Here is a 20,134-nt window from a genome sequence, read left to right as displayed (position 1 = left end):
AAAAAACTCCATTAACACTGTCCAGGCTCAGGCCATTCTCGGCTCTATTTAAGATTCCACACATTTTCTTACAGATCGACACAAAAACATCAAGACTATTGAGACTTCAGAAACAATGATTAACATTCTGTTACTGGTGGACTAATGGCATTTTATTTCTAATGGAAGCTTAATGTATGGTGGTTTAATAGAGCAGTCCTCTACTTTGATGTCTTATTACAATATGCGGAGCTTCAACACCATATACAGCAACAGGACTGACGGCTTGTTTTCCTCGTCCTAAAATAGTGGTCACCAACCTTTTGAGTCAAGATCACTTTCCGAGTTAAAATGCAAGCCGAGATCTACCGCTCAGATTTTAATATATATATATATTTTTTAACATCTTCAAAATGTAAGCCTGTAACAGTTCTGTAGAAATAAGGTTTGTGCAGTAGGCTATAGGCCCAAAATATTACACTGCATATTGGCTATGCTTGAATTGCCAATGTTGTTCTTCGCAGACCATTTTGAAATTATATAAATATTTTTTTATTAGGTACAGTGGGGCAAAAAAGTATTTAGTCAGCCACCAATTGTGCAAGTTCTCCCACTGTAATTTTCATCATAGGTACACGTAAACTATGACAGACAAAATTTTTAAAAAGAATCCAGAAAATCACATTGTAGGATTTTTAATGAATTTATTTGCAAATTATGGTGAAAAATAAGTATTCGGTCAATAACAAAAGTTTATCTCAATACTTTGTTATATACCCTTTGTTGGCAATGACAGAGGTCAAATGTTTTCTGTAAGTCTTCATAAGGTTTTCACACACTGTTGCTGGTATTTTGGCCCATTCCTCCATGCAGATCTCCTCTAGAGCAGTGATGTTTTGGGGCTGTTGCTGGGCAACACGGACTTTCAACTCCCTCCAAATATTTTCTATGGGGTTGAGATCTGGATACTGGCTAGGCCACTCCAGGACCTTGGACCTTGAAATGCTTCTTACGAAGCCACTCCTTCGTTGCCCGGGTGGTGTGTTTGGGATCATTGTCATGCTGAAAGACCTAGCCATGTTTCATCTTCAATGCCCTTGCTAATGGAAGGAGGTTTTCACTCAAAATCTCACGATACATGGCCCCATTCATTCTTTCCTTTACACGGATCAGTCGTCCTGGTCCCTTTGCAGAAAAACAGCCCCAAAGCATGATGTTTCCACCCCCATGCTTCACAGTAGGTATGGTGTTCTTTGGATGCAACTCAGCATTCTTTGTCCTCCAAACACGACGAGTTGAGTTTTTACCAAAAAGTTATATTTTGGTTTGATCTGATCATATGACATTCTCCCAATCTTCTTCTGGATCATCGAAATGCTCTCTAGCAAACTTCAGACGGGCCTGGACATGTACTGGCTTAAGCAGGGGGACACGTCTGGCACTGCAGGATTTGAGTCCCTGACGGCATAGTGTGTTACTGATGGTAGGCTTTGTTACTTTGGTCCCAGCTCTCTGCAGGTCATTCACCTGTGTGGTTCTGGGATTTTTGCTCACCGTTCTTGTGATAATTTTGACCCCACGGGGTGAGATCTTGCGTGGAGCCCCAGATCGAGGGAAATTATCAGTGGACTTGTATGTCTTCCATTTCCTAATAATTGCTCCCACAGTTGATTTCTTCAAACCAAGCTGCTTACCTATTGCAGATTCGGTCTTCCCAGCCTGGTGCAGGTCTACAATTTTGTTTCTGGTGTCCTTTGACAGCTCTTTGGTCTTGGCCATAGTGGAGTTTGGAGTGTGACTGTTTGAGGTTGTGGACAGGTGTCTTTTATACTGATAACAAGTTCAAACAGGTGCCATTAATACAGGTAACGAGTGGAGGACAGAGGAGCCTCTTAAAGAAGAAGTTACAGGTCTGTGAGAGCCAGAAATCTTGCTTGTTTGTAGGTGACCAAATACTTATTTTCCACCATAATTTGAAAATAAATTAATAAAAAATCCTACAATGTGGTGAATTTCTGGATTTTTTTCTTCTCATTTTGTCTGTCATAGTTGAAGTGTACCTATGATGAACATTACAGGCCTCTCATCTTTTTAAGTGGAGAACTTGCACAATTGATGGCTGACTAAATACTTTTTCCCCCCACTGTATATGATCACACAGATAATGGATCATTTGTTGTGTTACTTGTGAGGCACAGCTGAGTGTGCTTAATAATTTGCTTTTTTTTACTGGACAGATGGGCCTGCATCTGATGGTCAGTTGGAGAGGGAGGGATGGATGTTGTTACTCCTATGACCAGAGAAAGTGAAATATTCCTTGATATTAAAAAAGACACACCGGCTGCAAATAATAACAATGCAGGCTTATCGGAACACTTTGCTATACTCATTCATTGCAGCTGCAGTCCTGGTTGTAGCGTGTGGAACTAGGGATAACGTGCATTTTATGGCTAATAAAGAAAGGTGTTGAACAAAAATGTTGACAGTGCTGAATAACAATTTAAACATGAACATACACAAAAACAGCAGCTCTTTGCTGTATTCGTTGAGTCTCTCTAGTCATGGTTTTAAAAGTTTTCAAATCACAGTATCAACTTTGCTGTGTTTTCTAGGCTTTTTTTCCCAGTCTATGGCTCGAAGAAACTGTGCAGACACAATGATCTGAGCTATCTGATTGGTCAGCGGTGGGCCTATAGGTGCACTTGATTTGCTCCCTGGGCCTGCCGGGTAGGCGGAGTTCTACCTTCAGATAAAAATGGGAACATTTTGCCTTCCCGGTGCTAGGGCTGCTGAATCAAGAGCGCCTACCACCAACAGTGCAAAACTAATTTTAAAAAATAGGAACGCAAGGCTGTCACAAAATTGGGGAGAAAAAGGAGTAAAAAAATGAAGAAAAAAAATACATTTAAAAATAAACATTTGGTGATAAACTAGGAATGCATAAGAGATCAACCAGTCTCTCCCCACAATGTGTTCGTCCAATGCGGTGTATGTTTGTGTACTGTCCTGAGACAGTCCTGCTCTCCAGCCAATCCCCTGCCCCTGGCCCAGGAAGCTGGGCCCTCTGCCATATTCAGAGCCTGCCCACACGTCCGCCTGCCACCCACCAGGAAGAGGAAATTAGAACCATTCCATCCTGTCACAGCTCTGCTACCAGAACACACGAGGAGACAAATAGTGCATGCACAAAATCACTAACTAGTGCATTCATATGTTCCATCAAAGTTAATTTTCCCAGGGGTTTGACATGACAAGAATTAGGAATTTCAGACAGATTTTTTGTTATAAACAAAAAAGTTAAAAAACACACACAAATTCACCAGACAACAAACACATTGAGTCTCTCTCTCTCAAACACACACCCCATTCTAAAAAGCAGCCTCTGGGGGAGGGGCCAGCAGGAGGAAGCAGGACCTTAACAAGCACTACGGAAGACGGATGGGATCCCAGCTCCCAAGCCTGGCCACTCCCTCTACCGCCTCTGCACTCTGTGTGTGTGTGTGTGTGTGTGTGTGTGTGTGTGTGTGTGTGTGTGTGTGTGTGTGTGTGTGTGTGTGTGTGTGTGTGTGTGTGTGTGTGTGTGTGTGTGTGTGAGGCTTCAGGAATGGAATAGCACTCACTGCGTGCTCGGACGGACGGGGGCGAGTATAGGGAATTAAACTTTAAACTTTCTTCCAGACACACTACCACAGCAGTCCCATTCCCTCCCCTGTCCAGTTCAGTTTTACTATCTGCTATGCTTTATTACAGCGCCTTCTGGAGCTAATGCTACGTACCAACTCCCTTTGTGTGTGCACTCCTTCCCACTCTACAGACACAGCAGCTGTGGCTTGTGATGTATTAAAAACATGTGGACAATGGTAGAGGTGCAGGTCTAGATAGACACATACTTTTTAAGAGGATCGATCACGGTCTTCGAAATTCTGGTTCACCTGTGCACGAACAGACATGGGTCAAAGTTCGATTTTTTTTTTTTTAAGTACAGTACTTCTCTTAATATGAATGTCTTTATGAATTAAAATTTGTTGTCAAAGTGGATTACATCAAGTTGAACATAATAGTTCCTCCAAGTCCCTGCCTCCACGCAAACAATCAACAATTGTGTATTTTCAAACAGAGCACTCAAGACAGAGGGGAGGGAGGTGAGGCGGGTTGCAAAGAAACTTTTGTGACGTTGACTGTTGTATTGTACACAAGCCCCGAGGAGAAATCCCTGAATATTCATTGAGCTCAACAATACAAAAGGATACAACTGTCAGGGGACGGACATGAAAGCAAAGCCCCACTGATTTCAAATCCTGCGGAGGGTGGGTTGCTTTACAAGATGAAAGTTCTTTGCAAACAAACATTTTAACAATAACAGTTTATATTTTCCTGCATTCTCCTTCTCGTTGCCAGAGCCGACAGGGGAAGGGAGGGAGGGGGAATTTGTTAAATGGAAGTAAATTAACATCTCATCTTGAGGCCTCCAGCCCTGACGCCAAAGTCCCATCAATAGAAGTTGGCACACAATTAACAACATGTCCAGTGTCATTTATATTGCATAGTCAAAATGAATGCTAGATCTCTGACAGAACGCTAAGTTAACCTGGCAAACAGCTCCAGTGAACAACATCGCTAAGAACATTTCATGAGAAATAAAAGTGGCAAGACAACTCCATAAAGTGACAGCTCCATGTGAACAGTAAGCCTAGTACAAGTAATCACTTGCTCACTAGTTATTGGAAGGATAGTCAATCACAGAATATAAGAAACAAATACTGTAAAACAGCAGAGCTTTCTGAATGCCCTGACCATCTCTGAGAAGACACACACACATCAACACTGCTTCGCTAACACAAATGAATTTGGTTTGAGGGAAAACAAGAGAACCAATAACAAATAAGTACATGGGAATTTACATTTTCCTCTGTTTTACATATTCACACCATCCCCCCCTCCCTGGGAGAGAGAAAAGTCTGGAGCTGCGCTGCTGCTGAGGTGAGTGCATGCAGTAAACGGGGAGAACAACAACAGCACATTTGCTTAAGCATGCTGGTGCCCTCTACCCTCTGCCCCTTCTCACAGAGGAGGGGTGGTGGGGGGGGGCAGGACTATTCCACTGAGGCCCAGCAGTGCCTGGGGCCAGCTCTCTAGCAGCAGTCTCCATGAGTGAGTCACGGGGCAGAGGCCATCCCGGCACACAGGCCTCCCAAAAATACACGCAGATCGCAGAGGAAATCAATATCCCTCCAAACGGAGCATCCTCTACTGCTCAGCCGCCATTTTCACTGGGGCTCGGCTTCAGCAGCAGTGTGCCGGGGGGGCTGTGCGCTCTCCTCAGCCCCAGAAATAAACACACAGGCCTGGGCCACTGCTGCCTTCATTATCCCTGCACATTTTATCTGCTCGCTCTCTCACTCACAGCCCCGCGGCAGAACATCTTCTCTTAACACCAAAGAGAGCAAAGGGTGGTTGCTTTTGTGTCTGTTTTGCTTGAGCAGTTGAGTTGTTGGTGGTAGGAAGGAAGGAATGAAGGAACAGCCAGCTTGGAGGGAGAGCTGGTGGAGTATGATTCTGGAGAGCTGCGCTGGGCTTTAACAACTCTGGACTCCTGAGGTGATATTCAAAAAAATATTGAAGCAACTGACCAACCAAGGGCCTAGAAACGCTTTGCTTGTGTGTCAGCTCTCAACCAGTTAACCGAAAGCTATGCGGCTCAGAGACATACTGTAGCAGAACACGGTCATGTCAAACATCTTATCGACTGAGACTGTCTGAAAAGGAGGCCTCTAAACTCAAGCACCAACTTGTGATAACAGAAGGGTTGCATGTCAAAATACTGTGAAGGCTACCTAACTACCAGTCTCAATATAATGGAGAATAATGTATTTTGTTTTTTGTATTTTCTAACTTATGATGACTGCTTCACTTCCATAAGTAAGAATGTATACTTGGCTCCATGCTGCCTGGCTGGAGAACTGTCCAGTAGACCATGGAGCCAAGCAGGGAAATTATACCCTATGGAGCCAGCCAACGCCTCCAATCCTACGCACTGTACAGCAAACCTGCACCTTTGTTACTGACCTGCAAAACGCCAGTGATGTAAAAATACAATACCACATAGACATCTTGCTGTTCCTGACCATATGACTCAAAGCAGCTCAAAACCGATTCGAGATGATTTCGAAAGCTCAAGTAGAGTCCAGCAAGATGAGTGCTGTGTAGTGCAGAGCTGGCCTCCCATATTTGTCCGAGGTGAAGGTTACGAGGGTTATTAGCATAGCCAGAGGGAAGAGGACTCAGAGGAGAACAGTAAGAGATGTTAACTACACTTCAGGATTCTGACACACTGTTTAACTAAGAGGGAAGTGGAGAAGGAAAGAGAAAAGCAGACTGAAAATGGATAATCACAAATACATTTGCCTTGGACATTTTCATAGAAATGGGGTAGAGAATATTGACTACTCTTCATCTTTTGCAAGGGTTCCAGATTTTAAGGGGAGAATAACTCTTGTTCTGATGTAAAAATGTTACTCATTTCCAATCTTCAGAAGAATGAGAAGACATTTAATCTTAAATACAGTCAAAATGGAAGGACTGGTCTTGGCAGACCACCAAGCCAAACTCTTGAAAAGACCTACCATAGGTCACAAGCTGTGAACCACAAGCACAGTCACCACACATCTTTGTCCAGTCATTCCAAATGGCTACTGTAAAACTTGATCTGAGCACACTGTGTGTTTTACGTCCAGTCTTTGCTGGAAGAATGCCTGAATGCCTTGTTGAGTGCTTGAAAGGAATTCACAGAGATCTTCAGAATATGTACAGAGAGGGACATTGTTACTCAAGGTAAGGCCACAAGACACATAAAAGGACGCTGGGAAAACCAGTCTAAAGCACACTCATGGAAAAAGCACTCTTCTAAAATTGTAGTAGAATCAGATCTTGTACATATTTGTTTTTCTGCATTCTTGATGATCAGTGTGATTCCCTGTTGACTTCTCTCTCTTAACAGAGATGTCTCTCACAGTGCAATGCCCTGAAGAAACACACATGCAATGCCATCCCTATGATTACCTGCAGCGATGATTTTAATCAAATATGTGATGTACACATAGCAAATAATAAAAAGGAGCTGAGAACAGAAGCAGCATTCCTCACATAGAGATACTGTGGAAGATCATGCAGAGAACAAATCCCATTAAAACAGCCTGTGACATTTCCAAGTGAAGCTATTCCATAGTACGAGTTATTTTAAACACTAGTGAGTCACAAATGCATCCCATCTACAGCTCTCTGATATTCGACAAAGACGAGCAGCTAATAGACCAGTGTGCTGCTGGAGACGCTCTCAAAAGAAGACAAGATAAGAAAAGAGATCCTGAGTGAGTTTTTTCTTCTCGTTCACACAATATTGACAAAGATGAAAATACACTTAGGAAAACCAAACCCTTTTGGTTTCAGCCGTTTGAGTGTTTGAAGAGAGGGGAGCGTATGAGGCATACCTGTCAGAATTCTGAATCAAATGCTCATAGGTAGAGCTGTGAAAGCTTGGCTGGGGGAGGGTTTCTTCTACCATTGTATAGGCCCCCTGCCTAAAAGAGTATACAGTTTATTGGCCCCCTGCCTAGAAGAGTATATTGTATATTTTGGTTTCAATAGACAATTTCGATGCAAGAGGACCTGACCTAGATGTTGCTCTGGGGTTTTTGCAATTGCACCCCACCTGGAAAATAATCTAGGGGAACGACTCGGCTGTGGTGTGAGGCTGAGGAAGAGCACAGACAGTACCTGCCCTTCTCCTGATTGAAGGAGTCCATCCTCTCATGTCTGTGTCCAGAGCAGTCATGGACTCCAGAAAAGCCTGGTCCTGTACAGTGGGTTACTGAGCAAGTCCCCTGAGATCTTCACTGCTGCCTTGGACATGGCTGAGAGACAAATATAGAACACGCAAGGAATATTGTTATTACCATGTTAAAATTGACCCTGAGAAGGGAAAGGAGGGAGGGATTTTTAAATATTTTTTAAACGCCATAACCAAATAGATATGGCGGAACGGGAGAAACATCAGTATGCCAACATACAATCTGTGTTATTACTTGTTGGCCTGGTTTGACTATTTGGCCCAGACATGGGGCGGCAGGGTAGCCTAGTGGTTAGAGTGTTGGGCTAGTAACCGGAAGGTTGCAAGTTCAAATCCCCAAGCTGACAAGGTTCAAATCTGTCATTCTGCCCCTGAACAGGCAGTTAACCCACTGTTCCTAGGCCATCATTGAAAATAAGAATTTGTTCTTAACTGACTTGCCTAGTTAAATAAAGGTAAAATGGCTAGCAGCCATTAGCACTGTGCCAAGACTGACACAGCGGGAGGGGTTCAAAAGTTTGAGCTTTTCGTGTAATAAACTAAAAGGAAAAGTAGGATAGAGCAGCACAGCATCAGTTGGAAGGAGTTGAGGGTGTGGTGGGCTCGGCTGCTCTCATGAATATTCACAAAAGCACTGGGAATCTGTGCAAATGTTTCTACAGTGCCAGCGCCAATTACTGTTAATCTGCACCCTTGACACTTTATCTTTAGACCTAGAGTGCATATTGAATCACAGCATCACAATCAAAATAAATGAGCTGCACTGGGGACAGAAAAGAAGTTGATAAGGCAGGAAGTAAAAAAATAAAAACATGAGATTCAACTAGGACTCATTCAAACACTCTTAGGATCAGGTAAAGACCCATTTACTGTCAATCAAACATATGCAGGTGGAGTTTCTGGTTTTGTAATAACAGGTTTAGCCTGCCCTAACCTGGCATTCACATGATAATGTCTATGTAGGTAAAACAAGCCACGTTGATTTAGTGGTTATGAAACTGACTAAAAGGCCCTTTCTCACCAAGTCCTTTATTTTTGTCCGAATAATTTAGACGGAAAAAATAAATACAGCACGTCTTGTTTATGACACCTTTCACAATAATTGCGAAATATCCTGCCGTAATCAGTCAATTATTTAGTTTTGGCCCAGATTCGTATTTTTGCGTCTTTTCGCAAGTGAAAATAAACTGTTTACGAATAGAAATTGTTATCTGGGATATTGCCACTGACACGCCGCGCACTACCCCTGACAGGTCGGTGTTCTTCGTGCGAATTAATTCATTTATAATTTGCCTGTTTTTTTGCGTTTACAATTAATCAGTGATGCAATGTATCAATTTAGCCAACGTGATCACATCACACCAGAGCTACACGTCACTCTCGCCATTAAAACTTCTCCGCCAGTTCATTGCCAACGCTGTAACCTATTTCATTGCCATTCAGCAAGCAAGAGGATCTATAAGTGACTCGTTCGAGACCTAGAGGGGAAAGAGAGAGGCCAGTGGCTTTGCTAGCAGAGATACGTGAATTGCGCAAGAAGGGAACAGTGAAGACGGAGATCAGTTAGAAGTTCATATATTAACGAATCATTCATATAGCCTATGTATTATAGGCCTGCTAAAGTGTGATATAGACAACCCTAAAATACAGACCAAAAAAGATCTGCTGGAATTTACCCTTTGCGAAGTTTTTGCGAATATTTTGTTAAAGCACTCCCTCAAAATAAAATGTAGGCCTGGTGTCAACATAACCACCCGTTGCTTCACTAAAATTGATCAACGGCTGTTTGGCTATGGACAGGTTGTGTGCATGTGTTCCTATATTATAATGGTTGTCAATTTAATCCTGATATAGCCTAGGCTTATATCACATCTGTCTCGATATCTTCCCCTTACAACTTTCATCAAATGATATGATAGTCTACATTGATTTAGCATTATCCTTTAATGTAGAGTGGTTTTTGATATCCTACATTAAGGATTTAAAGACAATGTTTTTAATACGTTTTGTTTTGGGGAAAGGAGAACTGTGATTTGCTTATGCGTCTGTGTGATGCGCTGCAGGCTGCTTTGATTGACGGGTCCTTTTAGGTGGGTGGGTATGCGTGTATGAGTTCGCTAATTATCCATGTCCATTCAGGAAGTTTCCTAAAATAGGTCTAGCCTGTCTGGACTTCACCTCTTTAATCAGATAGAAAACTATTGGCAGCAAGCATCATGGTCAGTTTATGTGCGTGGAATGACGACAGTTCCCAGTTTTGCTTTTAACCGAATGAATCGCAGCCAAGCTGAACAATATATTGCCACAGATAATGACTGCGGAATTGTTGGTGGCGTTATGCGATTTTTTTCGAAAAAGTAGAGGGTAAAACGTATTGGCTAGCGTGTCAAAATCGTATTGTGTATTTTTTCTGAATTCGGGTCAAAAAGATTGCAGTTGGTGAGCAAAGATCTTAAACATGGTTGACAAGCTACAGAAAGTCTAACTGTTAAATTCCATTGTATCAGGTAATGAATAAACCGTTTGTGTTGCCAATGTAGAACTTGACTCAGCTTTTCTGCTTGCAGTCAAACAGATTGAAAAAAATGGCTCGTTGCCAGTGATATACCGACTTCAGTAAAGATTTCTCTCTAAAGGCTTATATGGACTTGCCTCAGAAGAGCCCACAATTTCATCGTCTTACTTTAAATAGACTAGACAAATGATTGTGTTATGAAAAGCCGTGTGGAGCACACTGTGTGCTAACATATTGTGCAGGCAGGTCTACTCTTTGTTTGGTTGCTGTTGGTGGATAAAGGACCTGTGCAACAGATGGAATCCATTAATTCTAATGAGACATTGACAGCTCTGATACTTTGATGAGGCATCATCCCATATTCCAGAGCACAAAGCAGAGGAAATGAAGCCCCACACTCCCCCATCCTTCCCCTCTCCACCCTCAGAGTAGCTATCTACCAGGGGCACATTCTGCTACTGCTCCTCCCAAAGATACCCATTTCCATCTCCAAAAGAGCCAACCAAAAATATAGATTTCTTCTGCGCAGAAATACAAGTTATGAGTAGGAAGCATGTGAGAAATGTTGCTAATCTTTAAGGGCTACTGAATAAAACCTCACATTCAAAAAATTATTTTTTCCAAAATTGCATAACAGACATGCCCCTGAAAAACCTGACAGGGACAACAATTAAGGTGTCAGTAAATGTATGACTAGCGTGTGAAAGAGATTAGATGAATGAGAGCAAGTGACAAAGGAGATTTGGACATAAAAGAAAAGATTTGGCCAAAATATACAACACTGGGTCAACAACAAACCTATATCAGCCTCTGTGCTTGTCTTCATGTCTTTGTGGAGCTTCTTTGTCTGATCTTCCAACCTGTAAAGGAAGGGATTTTTTTTCCCATGTGTACCTTGGATATCACAATAATACAACATATGACATTTGGTAAGCATCTGTCCAAGTACAGTTGGGCATCAACAGAGCAAATTGACAGTAGGATCATGTTTTTACATTTAGCAGCTAGAGTAGGGAGAGAGGGAGAGTACTGAAAAAGGGTGGACTGTGTCCATCCTGATCAAACCCCTCTAATCTCTATAAAGCATTCACTGACACAGTCTTAATGGGATATCTCAGTCCAGCCAGCATGTTACAAATAAACACCTACAAGTCACTATGGACTGGGACATTCAATAGGATTACAAAAATGCATTGATTTAATATAAAACACATTATTATGACTTCCCTTTTGCTAATTAAAAATACTAGGATTGCTTTTTGTTACCGTCAACTAAATTCTGGCATAAAAGCATTTATGTCTTCAATCATCCCTCTGCATTCATTTAAATGATGGGTGTTAAAATGGCAATTACGAGACTACGGAGGCTGAATCGTGTGCCGTTCATTATATCAATTAAGGGAAACGAGGGGCTGTTTAGCAACTCCCAGGAGAATGCTGTCACATCAGTTTTCAGGGTTTCATTAAGGGAGGGGGGAGGAGAAGGGGACTGAAAAAACAACAGTTTTCCTATTTCCATCTTCATTCTCCAATCTGTGTGAACTGACGGGAGGCAGGAGAATGCGAGGGCTGAGGAGGGCTCTTCTGGATGTGGGCCAGAAGTCCGTTTCTACAAGGTGTTAATGGAGGCCTGCTGGAGCAGCTGCTACTCCTCACTCCTGTGTGCCCCAACAGTTTGCCCTTTACTGCCGCCAACAGCCAGCCTCTCTACACTCCCAGATGCTGCGGGTAATGTCGTAGGAGTATGGATTTAGAAGCTGATCTCAGGTAGACAAATACTGCTATGGGATTATAGATGCTAAACTTACTGTGGAAGGCATTGGATGATGAAATAATTTGCTAAATTTGACCCGACCTGTCTTTCAAATGACACTAGGTATATTTCCACACAAATTAATAGATTATTGAATTCAACAACAGTTCAAAGAGCTAGATGGCAGATTTATGTTCACTAAGAGTTAACAATATGTAACAGAGGAGAGTGCTAAGACGTCTGTACATGCCTGCTCCTCTTACTCATGTGTAAGAAATGTGTATTGTGGTGCCATGTCTCCTACTCAACAAAACCTAAATGTGAAGTGCTCTCACTCAGTCTGCAGGCCCCTCGGGGAGTCTCTTTAACCTCTGACACACAACAGGGGAGGGCCTCCTATATGCTAGCTCACAGAAGGTCTTGGGCAAGAGAATGCTTCTCACACAAACCATATACACTGAAGAAAAAGATAAATGCAACATGCAACAATGTCAAAGATTTTACTGAGCTACAGTTCATATAAGGAAATCAGTTAATTTAAATAAATGCATGAGGCCCTAATCTATGGCTTTCACATGACTGGGAATACAGATATGCATCTGTTGGTCACAACTTTAAAAATACAAATAAATAAAAACTAGGGGCATGGATCAGAAAGCCCGTCAGTATCTGATATGACCACTATTTGCCTCATGTAGCGTGACATTTCTCCTTCACATAGAGTTGATCAGGCTGTTGATTGTGGAATGTTGTCCCACTCCTCTTCAATGGCTGAGCGAAGTTGCTGGATATTAGCGGGAACTGGAACACGCAGTCATACACGTAGATCCAGAGTCTCCCAAACATGCTTAATGGGTGACATATCTGGTGAGTATGCAGGCCGTGGAAGAACTGGGACATTTTCAGCTTCCAGAAGTTGTGTACTGATCCTTGCGACATGGGGCCGTGCATTATCATGCTGAAACAGAAGGTGATGGCAGCGGATGAATTCCACCACAATTGGTGTCTGGATCTGGTCTCTGTATCTCTGTGCATTCACATTTCCATCGATAAAATGCAATTGTGTTCATTGTCTGTAGCTTATGCCTGCCCATACCATAACCCCACCGCCACCATGGGGCACTCTGTTCACAACGTTGACATCCGCACAATACTTTTGAAACCGGGATTAATCCGTAAATAGCACACCTCCACTGAAGTCGGTCACGACGACGAACTGCAGTTAGGTCAAGACTCTGGCGAGGATGACGAGCACGCAGATGAGCTTCCCTGACAGTTTGTGCAGAAGTTTTTAGGGGGTGGGCAAACCCAGTTTCATCAGCTGTCTGGGTGGCTGGTCTCAGACGATCCCGCAGGTGAATAAGCCCGATGTGGAGATTCTGGGCTGGCGTAGCTACACGTGGTCTGCGGTTGTGAAGCCAGTTTAACGTACTGCCAAATTCTGTAAAACAGCATTGGCAGCTTATGGTAGAGAATTAATCAATTATCTGGCAACAGCTCAGGTAAACATTCCTGTAGTCAGCATGCCAATTGCATGCTCCCTCGAAACTTGAGACATCTGTGGCATTGCGTTGTGACAAAACTGCACAATTAATTGTGTCCTTTTGTCCCCAGCACAAGGTGCACCTGTGTAATGATCACAGTGTTTAATCCACTTCTTGATATGCTACATCTGTCAGGTGGATAGATTATTTGAGCAAAGCTGAAATGCTCACTAACAGGGATGCAAACAAATGTGTGCACAACATTTGAGAGAAATAAGATTTTTGTGTGTATGGAAACAAGGGACCAACACTTCACATGTTGCGTTTATATTTTAGTTCAGTGTATATTGTGTAACCTAACTCATTTCAGCATTGGGTCAAAAGAGAGAGGTGAAAGATTCTAACATGGTATTTCCCATGAAAATAATTATTTCAAGGTTAAATGTTAGGAGAACAGGCATGTGTGTTCACCTCTAAAAATCAATGGAAAACTTAAACTTAAAATAGCACTCGTTATGTTTTCTAGTCTGTCAACTCCGGGTTCATCTGCAATGAGGGTTTTTGCTGCACTAATGATGCAGAGTCAATACATACGGAGTACAAATGACAAATGAAAGTCATCTCCAGCACAATAACAGTGTCTACATATGTAAAAATGGCACATTTCTATGATATGTGGTTAAAAAGTGAGAAAAAAGGTCTTAAAAATGCCTCTCTGTGACATCACATAGTAGGATTAAAAGATAGCTATTTTTAAGGGTATTTTCTTGCTGCCCACAAATCTCATAGTATTTGAAGATCAGTTCATCGGGTAGAACTTAACGTTGTTTTTTTTATACAAAATGTAGAAATGTGGCGTTTTCACATATGTAGACACTGGTTTAGTGCTGGAGATAATGAATATGAGTTTGAAAAGAGGAGTTACCCTTTAACATTAGAGGCAACAAACCTACTTTTGGAGCTTGTTATATTCTCATTCAACCTGTAAAAACACATTGAAACTCATTGTTAGATAAAACATTATCATCTCTGTGTTCAAGTTTGTTCATTCAATGATGTTACCTTCGATTATGGTCCTAACATGTGCTTGATGAATACTGAATATCCCTACTATTGGAGAGCCAATAAAGCCATATCCTGAGCACAGCCTGGCTCCCCCTAATTTGCTTCATGTTGTTAGTTCTAAAGGTCTGGTTGACAGCCCCCACCCACCCCCTCCCTGCTCCTCCTCAGATCAGACTGGACTGATTGAACAGGCCAGCACTGGTTATGGAGGTAGCAGGGGTTCCTGTCTTGTGGTTCTGTGGGCTTCTGGATAAACAAATAAACAGTGAGGGAGGCAGCTGCCTGTCTGTCAGTGGAGGCAGGGTTGTCCACTGGGCTCCCTGTACTGTAGCCCACTCCCTGGGTCTGGCCTGGGATGTCACAGGAAGCTGCCTGGGAGCCGGTTCTGACTGTCTGCCACTGCCGGACCACAGAGACAGACAGATTACTGTGGAAGTGGTTTTCCCCAAAGGAAGGCACCCACTCACCGGCACTTCAAGGCAGCCACCTCTGCCCCCTCACATGGTTTGGACAAATTGGCACCCCACAGGCCCATGCTCATTGATGAGAGTGCAGTCACTTGTCTGACGATTTGCTGTTGGTTACCTCTAGTACACTATGTTCATTTTGTGAATAGACTAGTATGTCTTATACAATAAAGATATTTCAGAAAACCAAAGAAACAAGTTAAAGATGCAGTTGGTTAGGATGAGGGACTTCATTTGAGTTTCCTTCTCATCGTTAAACTGAATTTCTGATTACAGGCTCATTTGGAGGTCAGTGATTAGATGTAAAAGCTATATAACTCCTGTCCATTCAGTTCTGAAAACAACCATGCTGTGAGACCTGGAACATTGAGGTTTATGTGTGATTCTCTCCACAGGCCAAACGGACATGCATTAACTCCTTCACTGTCCAGTGTGTGGACAGAGGTGCTCTGCTCTCCCCAAGTCTAAATCCAAGGTTTCCGAGAAAATATTGACAGGTTAAGACAAATGTCCTCTTCCATAGCCACCACAGGGCTTTGATCTTTTAGCATACAATTTGAACAACAAAATGTAACCAAATATTTTTATTAGTTGGGCCAGACTTAGCCTAGCCTTCCCCTATAAAAGAGGTAAAAATATCTAGCTTGCATTTCTGCAGTCTGAAAGTCTCTTACTCATCTGTAACAAAGTGAGGAGTCGTAAGATCCCAGTATGCTTCCATATACACTACATGACCGAAAGTGTTTGGCCACCTCTTCAAATTAGTGGGATTGGCTATTTCAGCCACACCCGTTGCTGACCGGTGTATAACAACGAGCACAGCCATGCAATCTCCATAGACAAACATTGGCAGTAGAATGGCCTTACTGAAGAGCTCAGTGACTTTCAACATGGCACAGGATGGGATAGGATGCCACCTTTCCAACAAGTCAGTTCCTCAAATTTCTGCCCTGCTAGAGTTGCCCCGGTCAACTTTAAGTGGTGTTATTGTGAAGTGGAAACGTCTAGGAGCAACAATGGCTCAGCCACGAAGTGGTAGACCACCGAGTGCTGAAGCCTTAGCGCGTGACAATTCTCTCTCCACATTTGCAACACTCACTACTCAAACCTCGATTTGGCCGATGCCAGGAGAACGCTACCTGCCCCAATGCATAGTGCAAACTGTAAAGTTTGGTGGAGGAGGAATAATGGTCTGGGGCTGTTTTTCATGGTTCGGGCTAGGCCTCAGTTTCAGTGAAGGGAAATCTTAGCGCTACAACATACAATGACATTCTAGACAATTCTGTGCTTCCAACTTTGTGGAAACAGTTTGGGGAAGGCCCCTATTCCGTTTCAGCATGATAATGTCCTCGTGCACAAAACAAGCTTCATACAGGAATGGTTTGTTGAGATTAGTGTGGAAAAACTTGACTGGCCTGCATAGAGCCCTGACCTCAACCCCATCAAACACCTTTGGGATGAATTGGAACACCGACTGCAAGCTAGGCCTAATCGCCCAACATCAGTACCCGCCCTCACTAATGCACTTGTGGCTGAATGGAAGCAAGTCCCCACACCAATGTTCCAACATCTAGTCGAAAGCCTTCACAGAAGAGTGGAGGCTGTTATAGCAGCAAATGGGGGACCAACGCCATATTAATGTCCATGATTTTGGAATGAGATGTTCAACGAGCATCTGTCCACATATTTTTGGCCATGTAGTGTAACAACCATACAACAACACACTAAATAAAGCCTGGTAGCGAATGTCTAGTGAAATTAGACATTTAATTATGTATTGTCTAGTTTCATAGGTGTTGCAACACAAATAATGGAAGACCTTATGTTGGCACAGTCTTTTTTTTTGGGGGGGGGGGTGACACAGAAGACTGAACACTTACCGTTTTGGAAACAATCTGCTTTTTTGGTTGTCCAATCTTGAAGGGCATCCTAGAAGTAGACAAAATTATAAATTGGTGGGACAGATCACATTCCGCACATCACAAATACAATCTAACACATCCAAACAGGCATTTAACTGAAATGAGGCATTTTTAAGGGGCTGGCAGACAGGTACTCTGACTGGTAGGTAATAATGTGTTGCGAGGTGAGTACAAGTGAACAAGTGAATCCTTTAGCTCAGTCACAGCTAGCCAAATCCAAATGCTGTTAACCCCTGGCCTTCTGGAGTGTGTTTCAGGAGCCCTGTGCATTGACTTCCTGTCATCACACGCCACATCTGGCTTCCATTACTGGTGGATATCACTAATTAGAAGTGGCTGTCCCCTCTGCACTGTGTGGCTTTCCTGCAACCCCCCAGTCAAACACAGGCCCACATGTTGTACTGGCCATGGCCTGACAGATTGCTGTGAATGGAGACTGCAGCATGGTAGTTCACAATGCATCACTCTGCACCCCTTACAGAATCCAGTCTGCCTACACCCTAAGCCTACAGTGCATTCAGGAAAGTATTCAGAGCCCTTGACTTTTTCCACATTGTTACGTTACAGCCTTACTCTAAAATTGATTAAATTGTTTGTTTTTCCCCTCAGTCTACACACAAAACCCCATAATGACAAAGTGAAAAGTTTATTTTTGCACATTGATTCAAAATAAAAACAGAAATACCTTATTTACATAAGTATTCAGACCCTTTGCTATGATACTTGAAATTGCATCCTGTTTCCATTGATCATCCTTGAGATGTTTCTACAATTTGATTGGAGTTCACCTGTGGTAAATTCAATTGATTGGACATTTGGAAAGGCACAAACCTGTCTATATAAGGTCCCACAGTTGACAGTGCATGTCAGAGCAAAAAACTAAGCCATGAGGTTGAGGGAATTGTCCGTAGAGCTCGGAGAGGTACAGATCCGGGGAAGGGTACCAAAAAATGTCTGCAGCATTGAAGGTCCCCAAGAGCACAGTGGCCTCCATCTTAAATGGAAAAAGTTTGGAACCACCAAGACTCTTCCTAGAGCTGGCCGCCCAGCCAAACTGAGCAATTGGGGGAGAAGGGCTTTAGTCAGGGAGGTGACTGAGAGCTCTAACGTTCGACTGTGGAGATGGGATAACCTTCCAGAAGGACAACCATCTCTGCAGTACTCCACCAATCAGGCCTATATGGTAGAGTGGCCAGACGGAAGCCATTCCTCAGTAAAAGGCACAGGACAGCCCGCTTGGAGTTTGCCAAAAAAACACCTAAAGGAGTCTCAGACCATGAGAAACATATTTCTCTGGTCTGATGAAACCAAGATTGAACTCTTTGGCCTGAACGCCAAGCACCATGTCTGGAAGAAACCTGGCACCATCCCTATGATGAAGCATGGTGGTGGCAGCATCATGCTGTGGGAATGTTTTCAGTGGCAGGGAGACTAGTCCGAATCAAGGGAAAGAGGAGCGGCACAAAGTACAGAAATCCTTGAAGAAAACCTGTTCCAGAGAACTCATTACCTCAGACTGGGGGCGAAGGTTCACCTTCCAACAGGACAATGACCCGAAGCACACAGTCAATATAAAAATGTGTATGTGTGTAAAGTCAGTATAAATATGTGTGTGTGTGTTATGTGCGAGTGAGCAAATGAACTGTGTGTTGGTGCCTGCTGATGTCAGACTTCTTGCTCTGGTACCGCTTGCTGTGCGGAAGCAGAGAGAATAGTCTATGGCTTTAACAAATTTTCCGGACCTTATTCTCACACTGCGTGATATAAGAGGTCCTGGATGGCAGGGAGCTGTGATGTACTGGGTTGTCCACACCACCCTCTGTAGCGCCATGCAATCGAGGGCGGTGCAGTTGCCATACCAAACAGTTATTTAGCCAGTCAAGAGGGCCCATGCCAAATCTTTTCAAAATCCTGAGGGGAAAGAGGCACTGAGTGAGTGGGGACTAATTTAAGTCTTTAGTGATTTGGACACCAAGGAACTTGAAGCTCTCAACCGCTGCACTGGATGGGGCTTGCGCGCCCACCCGTTTCATGTAGTTCACGATCAGCTTCTTGGTCTTACTGACGTTGAGGGAGAAGTTGTCCTGGCACCACACTGCCAGGTCCTTGACCTCCTCCCTGTAGACAAGGGTTCCCCAACTGGTGGCATGTAAGCTGAATTTGGCCTGCAGGTGGTTTTATTTGCCCAAGTAATAAATATATATACACAGTGGGGAGAAGAAGTATTTCATACACTGTCAATTTTGCAGGTTTTACTACTTACAAAGCATGTAGAGGTCTGTAATTTTTATCATAGGTACACTTCAACTGTGAGAGACGGAATCGAAAACAAAAATCCAGAAAATCATATTGTATGATTTTTAAGTAATTCATTAGCATTTTATTGCATGACATAAGTATTTGATCACCTACCAACCAGTAAGAATTCCATCTCTCACAGACCTGTTAGTTTTTCTTTAAGAAGCCCTCCTGTTCTTCACTTATTACCTGTATTAACTGCACCTGTTTTAACTCGTTACCTGTATAAAAGACACCTGTCCACACACTCCAACCTCTCCACAATGGCCAAGACCAGAGAGCTGTGTAAGGACATCAGGGATAAAATTGTAGACCTGCACAAGGCTGGGATGGGCTACAGGACAATAGGCAAGCAGCTTGGTGAGAAGGCAACAACTGTTGGCGCAATTATTAGAAAATGTAAGACGTTCAAGATGATGGTCAATCACCCTCGGTCTGGGGCTCCATGCAAGATCTCACCTCGTGGGGCATCAATGATCATGAGGAAGGTGAGGGATCAGCCCAGAACTACACGGCAGGACCTGGTCAATGACCTGAAGAGAGCTGGGTCCACAGTCTCAAAGAAAACCATTAGAAACACACTACGCCGTCATGGATTAAAATACTGCAGCGCATGCAAGATCCCCCTTGTCAAGCCAGCACATGTCCAGGCCTGTCTGAAGTTTGCCAATGACCATCTGGATGATTCAGAGAAGGAATGGGAGGAGGTCATGTGGTCTGATGAGACAAAAATAGAGCTTTTTGGTCTAAACTCCACTCGCCGTGTTTAGAGGGGAAAAAAGGATGAGTACAACCCCAAGAACAC

General features: G+C 43.1%; 1 protein-coding gene across 10 annotated transcripts in view; it reads right to left on the bottom strand.

Moving 5' to 3' along the window:
- LOC118393185 (bridging integrator 3 homolog) overlaps positions 1-20,134 on the bottom strand; it is a 48,388-nt gene that overhangs the window by 15,019 nt on the left and 13,235 nt on the right. The window contains exons 2-5 of one of the 10 annotated variants that reach the window (XM_035785598.2): positions 16,990-17,038; positions 14,503-14,559; positions 11,139-11,200; positions 7,753-7,889 (exon numbers count right to left, since the gene is read on the bottom strand). In XM_035785598.2, coding sequence (XP_035641491.1) covers positions 7,753-7,781 — 29 coding nt within the window. In that variant the 5' untranslated portion in view covers positions 7,782-7,889; positions 11,139-11,200; positions 14,503-14,559; positions 16,990-17,038. Of the gene's footprint in view, positions 1-7,752; positions 7,890-11,138; positions 11,235-14,502; positions 14,560-16,989; positions 17,039-20,134 lie in introns of all 10 variants that reach the window. The other 9 variants (XM_052461472.1, XM_035785599.2, XM_035785597.2 and 6 more) reach the window with 9 other exon arrangements.

Source organism: Oncorhynchus keta, chromosome 14, assembly GCF_023373465.1.
Source record: "Oncorhynchus keta strain PuntledgeMale-10-30-2019 chromosome 14, Oket_V2, whole genome shotgun sequence".
NCBI classification, from domain to species: Eukaryota; Metazoa; Chordata; class Actinopteri; order Salmoniformes; family Salmonidae; genus Oncorhynchus; species Oncorhynchus keta.
The sequence above is the reverse complement of the archived record's forward strand: the minus strand, read 5'-3'. Positions and strand labels throughout refer to the sequence as shown.